The sequence below is a fragment of the Glycine max genome, chromosome 18, assembly GCF_000004515.6.
Source record: "Glycine max cultivar Williams 82 chromosome 18, Glycine_max_v4.0, whole genome shotgun sequence".
In the NCBI taxonomy this organism is placed as follows: Eukaryota; Viridiplantae; Streptophyta; class Magnoliopsida; order Fabales; family Fabaceae; genus Glycine; species Glycine max.
Genome location: NC_038254.2, coordinates 50607942 through 50617299, shown reverse-complemented (window position 1 = coordinate 50617299; position 9358 = coordinate 50607942). Strand labels below are relative to the sequence as shown.

At 34.0% G+C, this 9358-nt stretch overlaps 1 protein-coding gene across 2 annotated transcripts; it reads left to right on the top strand.

Annotated features, from left to right (window-relative positions):
• Window positions 1–2025: 2025 nt before the first annotated feature.
• Window positions 2026–6825, top strand: LOC100797203 (flocculation protein FLO11). 2 transcript variants are annotated; one of them, XM_006602659.4, is made up of 5 exons: window positions 2026–2588; window positions 2982–3087; window positions 3440–3554; window positions 4408–5364; window positions 6014–6825. In XM_006602659.4, exons 1-5 carry the CDS (start codon window positions 2411–2413, stop codon window positions 6413–6415), a joined length of 1758 nt encoding a protein of 585 aa, XP_006602722.1. In that variant the 5' UTR covers window positions 2026–2410; the 3' UTR covers window positions 6416–6825. The 2 variants fall into 2 exon arrangements, with proteins under 2 accessions (XP_006602722.1, XP_014625954.1); XM_014770468.3 differs by having other exon boundaries at window positions 2036–2112.
• Window positions 6826–9358: the final 2533 nt, after the last annotated feature.

Genomic DNA, 9358 nt, shown 5'->3' with positions numbered 1-9358 from the left:
CTAGATCCAATTTCCTATAGTGTTTATTTAAGGGAAGAAATATGAAGAGAATTTTTTTTGTAAAAATGTATACTTTAGATGGATAGAAATAATAAGTTTTTTTATTTATTTAAATGAATGAAAGAAAGATAAAAAAAAAAGTAAAATTTGTATACATTGCTTTTTCAGCCATGGGTTTGAAATTAAAAAGGATTAATATTAAAAAAATATTTTCTTCGCGGAAGGACAAATTTTTGGAATGGACTAAAAACACTCAAATTCCTTTGTCTTTCCTTCAATTCACTCTTATCCAATCAATTAACTTTACACATTTTTATTTCTCTTCGCCCTAAAACCTACATACTCTCTTTGATATAGTAGTGTTTAAAAACTAGTCATTAAAATTGAAACTACTCGTAGGTATTTGTCATAAAAGGACAGAAAAGACAATTAGGTTGGTGCGTTAGAGCTAACGGTAGTTGCAACGTCTCTAAAAAATGCACCTTAAAAATGATATTCCAGTGAAAGAATTAAAGAAAGGACCCAAGTTTTTATTCTATAGGACTTCATCTCACTTACTCTGTTGTCTCTGAATTATCATCATGCAAGCAAAAACAAAAAATTACGATTATTTTACAATAATTGAATGCATATAATATTAAAGTGGTTGAGGGGGGTTAAGAAACACTTCACCTTTTGTGAATGCGACTTATATTAGCAACCTTCTCTAGCAATACCCACAAAATAATAACAACACAATGCCATTGGAATTGAAAGTGGGTCCTTTCATTGACACCAAAATGGTTAAGAATATTAAAATAACAACACAACCTTAAAAGTCTCCTCTCTTTTTTTTCTCACGGCCACACAACGTTTCTAACTTCTAAAGATAGCCAAAGACTCAAGTTTCCTGAGGAAAAAGGTAACACTTATGTTAACATTCTTATATGTGTATGAATTTCACAACTTTCGTGCATTAATTAATGATGAATAAATTATCAATTAATTGCATATCATATCACACACTTAGCTTACCAATAACACATTATTGTTTTTTATTAATGACCGCTTCACTCGTCAACAACTCATGTAAGCGCGTATAGGTAATGTGTGGGTTTTTCTACATAAATGAATTATTTCCCACAAGCTAGGTAAAAGAAAAGAAATCCATTTACTTTAAAATAATTTAAGTTTAAAGTTTAATTTATGCATAAAAATTTATGATTGATGAATAATGTAAAAATATCTTACAGTTCTTTTTCTTATAATAAGATATCAACACAGTCAAAATCATGAAATATTTTACATTATTACTAAAATATGATTAAAGATACTACTTATCACCTGTGTTACATCATGTGGGTGAAGTTGTTCCCTCTTAATGCATAATCTTTGTATTTTTCTCTAAATTAAATCCTAATATTTATTATCTGACAATACATATTAATTTTCTACATCAATTGAATTAACGGACGGTATAAAGCATCAAATGATTGATAATGTAGCATGACAATGTGAATCATAGCTATCATACCCTATGTGGCTATATCCTAGACCATGACATATTTTTCCAATGATTTTTACAAAACCTTAAATGGGTTAGAAAAAAGAGGCTGAATATATCCAAGGACGAGATGCAATTTCAACAACAGTGGAACTCACGTGCTGCTGCAAGGTAATGTCCATGTAGAGTAGCGGTAACATGAAGTGTCAATGTTGTTGCATAACAAGATTCTCCTGCACCAATCACCAATTCAAGCGAATCTAGAAGTAGAAATGAATAGTAATGTAAAAAAAAAAAAAATCATCAAACACTAGGATTAATTGTTTTGGAGTTGTTATGCCTGAACCATCAATATCGATTTAAGTTTTAGATATATAACTTTATTAAATACTTAGGGTGAAAATTTTGTTAGTATATAATAATTCTATCAACTCAAACAAGATTATTTCGACAGAAAAATATACGTGGTTTTAAAAAAAATGTAAAAAAAAGTAAAATAATAATAACACTAAAGGATTAAGGAAGCTGGAAGCACGAGAAGTCCACAAAAGCAGCACAACATAAGGGACAAGGGAACCTCGATCCCATGCCATGTGCGGATGGGGCATTATTATTTCACTTTGTAAATAGTAAGTGTGTCTCTCAAACAAAGATGAGATCTTTGGTGTTGGATTTTTGACGAATGAAATAATAGTATTATGGAGAAGAAGAAGGAAGAAGGAGGGAAAGTGGGGCTGAGAAAGAAGCCATGTGGGTGTGTGTGATTTTTTTAGTTCTCTCTGACACCACCCCATCTAATCTTAACACACAATGAGAGCACAACATGGAAGAAAAGCACTTGAGATAGATCTAAACATGGAACATGAAACATGAGAGAGTGAGTGGTGTTGTTTTTGTGTGATGCAGTTGTTTTAGATCTTGTTGAGAATGATGAGTGGTAGGAATGTGAGAGAGTCTCTATTGGGATCCCTCAACCATCACCGTAGAGGGCATAGTTTTAATGGGGTGGCCAACAACAACCACCACCACGATGACAACCTCGATCTTTTCTCCGACAACCGTCGCTCCCTCGCTCTTGCTGCTTCTTCTGATGACTCTTCAGATGGTGCTTGCTTGCTCCATCTTTTTTTTTTCTTTCTCTCTATTCTTAATATCTCCCAACACTTTTGTTTCTTCTTGCTTCTGTTTTTGTTTGATACTAGTTTCCAATTATAAGAAGAAGAAAAAACATTCCTTGTTTAGTGGGAATGAAAAGGATGTTTTGTAATGGTTAACAAAAATATGATGATGGTGATGATGATAATGTTGTTAAATGATTATTATAGATAATTGCCATTTGTGAAGGAATTGCATGATTATGAAAGTTGTGATTAAGTTATGGTTAATTTCCAATGTATATTATGAGGGTCTAGCCTCTTGGCCATGTTTTTTGTTTTTTTTAGGTGATCTCTATGTTTTATATTATGTGTGTGATGATGGTTTGTTTTTGTGGATTTAGTTTCGGTGAAACTGGGGAGGCTCTCAGTTGGAACAGCGAAACCGGTTAGAAGTGGGATTGATGATCTGTTATCATCTACAGAAGGAGGGAAGCATGATTATGACTGGTATGCTATTCAAATTTGTCATGATCTCTTTGTTTGTAGACTCAATTTGGCTAATAAAACTAAGAAATCACATTCAGTGGCAGGGAAATCTATGTGCTTTATTAGCAATTTTATGTTGTTTCAGATTATTCATAGATCCGGGATCAATTGCTGAAAATTTTTCTTCTTCTCAAAATATATACTTTGATGGAATTCATAACCAATTCAGTTTAATTCAGATTAGAATGTTTTAGTTGCTGGGTTAGTGTTTATTCAGCTTTTTGAATTATTACATGCATATACACAGAATAAAGTAAATTAAGATTACTGTTGGTTGCCCAATTTGTAATTATTATGATTATTGTGTTATTAGGCTTCTCACTCCCCCGGGGACCCCTGTTTTTCCATCAGAAGGAGAATCCCAAACAACCTTAGCTCCTCCAAGGAGAAGTTTGACTAGATCAACATCTACCTCTAAGGCCTCAAGGGTATGTGTGTACCTCGCATAATTTACACATGAGATTTCTGCAAATTCATTCCAAATATGTTACCAACATCCATGTGTTCAGACTTGTTAGTAAATGGATTGATGAGATATTAGCTATAAACTTCTATTTTAGTGAAGGAGGATTACCCTCCTCCCTACCAGCAAGGTGCCAGGGTCTTTGCTTTTTTGGGGGGTTTCGGAGTGAAGAAGGATAAGGTGATGGAATGTGTGTTTGCTTTTGGTATTAGATGTTTCCAAAGTTAGCTTCTCTAACCAATATGCTTATGACAACTGAGTATTACAATTTCAGCAGCAGTTGAAGTGCTTATTCAAATCTTTGTTTCAACTCACACTTTCTGTGAGTTGAAATGAGGATCTAGGTCCTATTTGAATAAAATTTTCCATAAACACTTATCGGAAAAAATAACATTACAAGAAGGTAAAATAATTTGAGTTTCTCTCATAAGCTAACATTAACAAATGCATTTTACTTTTTTGAAAGTTCTTTCATCTAAATCTAATGTGCATAAGTTGATTTTAGCTTATGGGAGAAACTCAATTCATTTTATCTTCTTATTTTTTGCTCCTATAAGTGCTTATGAAAATGTTTATCCAAACAGGATCTTAAAGCATAGTTTCTGTGAGTTTGTCTGTCGACATGATGATTCACAATACAACACTATGACATTATTTGTTCCATGTTGCTGACTCCACCTAATGTGATAAGGCTTGGTTGCTGCTGTTAATGTTTCAACTTACAGAAACTTGGAGAACTAGTTTATAATTTACTGACCAGTTAAAAATGGTTAGCTAGATGCTATTAAGTTTTAACTTGTTAATCATGTTTCTTTCAGCTTGCAGTCTCACAATCAGAGAACAATCCCCCCTCTAGACCAGCAAGAAGCAGTTCAGTAACTCGCTCTTCCATTTCCACTTCACACTCACAGTACAGCTCCTATTCTTCAAACAGACACTCATCTTCAATCCTCAACACAAGTTCAGCCTCAGTTTCATCTTACATTAGACCATCTTCCCCCGTAACTCACTCTTCATCTGCAGCAAGGCCTTCCACTCCCTCGTCTCGCCCCACAGCATCGCGGTCCTCAACACCCTCCAAACCGCGTTCAGTTTCCACCAACTCTACTGCTGAAAAGAATAGACCATCATCACAAGGCTCAAGACCTTCCACTCCTAGTTCTAGGCCTCACATTCCTGCGAACTTGCATTCTCCATCTGCTTCATCAACTCGATCACTGTCTCGGCCTTCTACTCCCACACGTAGGAGCTCAATGCCATCTTTATCTCCATCACCTTCCCCTACGACAGGTTCTTTAACTTCAGCAGGCCGTGTTTCATCGAATGGACGCAGTTCAGCACCTGCATCAAGGCCAAGCTCACCAAGCCCGCGAGTTAGGCCTCCACCTCAGCCAATTGTTCCACCTGATTTCCCACTTGAAACACCACCAAACCTGAGAACAACATTGCCTGATAGGCCGGTTTCTGCAGGCCGATCACGTCCTGGTGGTGTCACTATGAAGGCAAATGTTTCTGAAACTCAAGCCTCCCCAGTTACTATGCCAAGGAGGCATTCATCTCCTATTGTTAGTAGGGGGAGAGTGACAGAACCTGCAGCAAAAACCCGTGGCTATTCCAATGGCCATCATGCTGATGCTTCTGAGCCTAGAAAAGTCTCACATGCTCCTGAGGTGGCTGCAAGGAAATCTATTAGGTCCTCAACTACTGCTCCTGACAACACTGGATTTGGGAGGACTATCTCAAAGAAATCCTTGGATATGGCTATTAAGCACATGGTTCGTATACCCTACTCTTTCAGTTCTGTAGGATTAAAGTCAAAGTTTACTGATTAGAGCCATCAACATTCAACTGTTTCACATTTTTTTCATGATCATAATAGACATTAGGTTGAAGCTTTATACTACCAAACTACTTTCACTTTGAATGAAAATCATGGCCCAAATGATACGGCAATCCTTGCCATCAATGCCATGATTCATCATTCACCTTGCGATACTTTATGATTTGGACACTTTTGTCTTGATATTTCATTTATCTTTGAGCAAAGTTATGGTATTAGGCATTTGGATCTGTTTGGATAAACTCCTCCATAAACACTTATAGGAGAAGAAAATAAAAAGCTAAAATGCATTGAATTTCTCCATAAGCTAAAATCAACTTACACTCTTTAGCTTTCGAAGAAGTTAAAAGAATAGAGTTTCTATAAAAGTGCATAAGTTGATTTTAGCTTATGCTAGAAGTTAAATTCATTTTACCTTCTTATTTTCTTTCTCTAAAAGTTCTTGTAGAGAAATTTATCCAAACAGAATCATAGTTATAAGCATTTATTTGGTTGCTGGAGCTTACTTTGAGAAGATGCATGCTTCTAGCAAGTTTCTGCTATCAACTCAAACCTGATTCTCTATGTGCTTTTTCATTTAACAGGATATAAGGAACAGCTCAGGAAATATTCGTTCACTATCAAGCACCACACTCTTTCCTCAAAGTATTAGAACTTCCACTTCCAAATCTCATCGAGTCTCGAGTGCTCCAGCATCTGTTGACATGAATGGAAGCATGATAAGCAGTAAAAATGGAGCCAATTTTGATGTGGGAAATGGTATTGATAGGAATATGATGATGAAAGGAAGAGATGCAGATGAAAGACAATATTCTGCAAAACTGAGCGAAGTGGACATCTATGAGAGTTCTCGTTATGATGCACTATTGTTTAAAGAAGATTTGAAGAACACAAACTGGCTGCATGGTGCTGATGATAAGTGTGATCAAGGCCCCATATTTGATAATGGATTTGAGCACCTTCCTGAACCTTTTGGCCTCTTATAACAATATCTATAGAGGTTCTTCCCAGTGCATTTGTAACATGCTATTTTATGTTCTAATTATTATCTCAATTTTTTGAAAGAATGGGATGTTTCAACTTATATAGCTCCAAGGTAAAGAAGTGAAGATGCATTCATATGTTTTCTGCAATCTGCTGAGAAATCAGTGGATTCAACTTTGATCTTAAACCTATACAAACAATGCAGGAAAAAATTACATGACAGAGGTCCAACTTTCTTTGGGAGAATGAGAATTTTCATAAATGAGTGAGTTGCATACCATGTATGCGTTTGTCAAAAGGCAAATGTACTGTGAGTACATAGAGATGAACGGGATGTGATGTCATATGCAAACACTATGGTTGAGTGTTATTTCCCACTTGGCAATGAACACTATAGTTGAGTTGAGTTGTATTTCTACATTTTTGTGCTCTTTACTTAACCCATATACAATAGTCAAATTTTGATAAATTCTTTAAAAACATTAGAAGTGTTTATTTGTTTTTCATTGGAATTACATTAAATATTCTAAACAGTTTTACATTATAGTAAAATAAATATAATCAAAATAGTCATTGTTGCAAGTAACGTGTGTGAAAGAAAAATGTCTACACCCAATAAGTTCGCAAAACTGGCAAAGCATGACTTTTAAGTGATTGTTGTTTCCTACACTTATAAGTTGTTTCCTGTATCCTTTTGTTTTTGTGTCCGGAATGATCATCTGAAATGTAAAATTACATTTTAGATTGAATGCAAATTTTGGCTTCTGGAATGACCAATCTGAATGGTAAAAAAATAACATTCAAGGAAGGAAGCAGGAAGCAACTTGTAGGTCCATAAAGCAACAGCCTTCTTAAGTCGGCACAACCTAGTGTGAAGGTGAGAGGAAATAAGGGTATTTTGGGGGAAAAAAATGGGAGTGTGAAGAATAAAAATGGAAGTATAAAGAACATGGGCCCTGTAGGAGTTTCTTATTAGGTTCTAACCGTCAAATGGTGGGTATAAATAAGACTCTTGACACAATTTTCTCTTTTTAGAAATTCATTTCAAACCTTCCAAAGTACAATCTACTAAAAAATACAAAGGAGTTTACTCCATTAGCATTAGTACCTTATTAATGGATTACCAGCATACGGTAAGTGTGAATGGGCATCTTATTTATTTTTAGATTATTATTTTTATTTATATACTCAATAAAATTGAATAAATCACCAATTTAGTCCTTGAAGTATCACTCTCTCCCCTAAATAATCTTTAAACTAATAAAATTATAAGTAGATCCTAAAGTATTGAATATTCATCAATTTAATTCTTGGGTTGATATATTTTACTAATATTGAGGAACTAATTTGAAGAATTTTCCAATATTTTTGGAACCATGTAGCATAATGTCTAATGCTTTAGACTACTTATATAGTTTCATTAGTTTAAAGATTTTATTTTTAATTTGAAGGAATTGAACTCAGATATTAAAAAATTTACACACATTACCCTTGATGTTTAAAGACTATTATTTGTTAGAGTGATACTAATTTACTCAAATAAAATTTTCATCAATGTGGAACAACAGTTTGGATGCTTCTTTTGAGTGCATCTTTTAAATGAATTCAAACGTCTAATAACGTAAGGGTAAATATGCCTTCCCAACGGACACGAAATTGGACCCACAAAAATTTGAAACACATGGTTTGCAGGCTCATACTTTAGTTGTGGTCCTTTGGGTCTAGGGAGGGGACAAGACAATCAACATTCCACACATCATTTTCACTTCAAGAATGCAATGCTGCTCACCACATCAATGCCAATGATTCTATTTCTGGATGAGTGCCCTTTGTCACAAGCACCATGCCATATTGCCATTTCCATTCCCATGCACAAGCCCTTCCAAACCCTACATTAAATTCACAAGTTGGCATCCAAGGCCCCATAAAAGAGAAAGCAACCCTATTTATTCAAAGTCTCATCAGAAGGCAGAAGCAAAGTCTCTCTTTGTGTGGAAACTGTTGTGTTGTGAGTTGGGACACCCTTAATTTATATAATTCATACTCATAGTTTGAATAGGAAAAAAAAATAGTGTAAATAGTATTCCTTAATTGTTGTGTAATGTGTACCCTTTTATGCGTGTCTAAAGCTCTTTTATTTTTGCCCCTTTATTTCACGATCAAGATGTCCGTTTTTGGTTTTAGGTTTTAGTTACACAACAGCAATAAACGTGGTCTAACAGTAATATCAATATTTTTTAATTAAAAAATTTATGAGTTACAAAAATAAATTGGTAAAAAAATAGATTATGTTAGTGATTCGAGCACCACTCTATTCGTGATCCAAAACAAGAACTAAGTCCAAGGAATTGAGGTAAATTAAATTTTGTAACTGTAACTGAGGCAATGGTCAATTCATAGGAAAATGGGAAACGGGAAGGAAACCCATACCTTCCATCGAGATCTGCATGTTAGAATAGTTTTAAGTTTCATTCTACAGTTCAAAATTCAAATATATATATATATATATATATATATATATATATATATATATATATATATATATATATATATATATTTCATTTTAAAAAAAAAAATCTTTGATGTAATTCATTCCTAGTAACCTTAAAAAAAATTCTCTTACAACTTGGCTAACACGAGACCACATCTCTTACGGTTTAAATAAACCGTTAAACAGTAGAGAATCTCAACCCTTATTTTTTTATTAAGATATAACTAAAAATATGATTTATTAAGTTTCTATAGTAGACAATACTGATTGATTTCATTGAGAATGTTTATGAGCCAAAAAAATTCTCTATTTGATTTTTTATGTAAGCAGCAAATTGATATTGATATAAAAAGTACAAAAAGAGGATTTAAGATATTAGGCTTCCTCTAGTGGTCCTTTAATTAAGATTTGAGGTTCGATCCCAGAACTTAAATATAAAATCATAATTATAAAT

Bases quoted from the DNA above. Each gene is read 5' to 3' on its own strand.
- LOC100797203 (XM_006602659.4), top strand. From the start codon at position 2,411: ATGATGAGTGGTAGGAATGTGAGAGAGTCTCTATTGGGATCCCTCAAC. The intron at 3,088-3,439 runs GTATGCTATTCA...TTGTGTTATTAG, and splicing joins GGGAAGCATGATTATGACTG to GCTTCTCACTCCCCCGGGGA. The intron at 5,365-6,013 runs GTTCGTATACCC...TTCATTTAACAG, and splicing joins ATATGGCTATTAAGCACATG to GATATAAGGAACAGCTCAGG.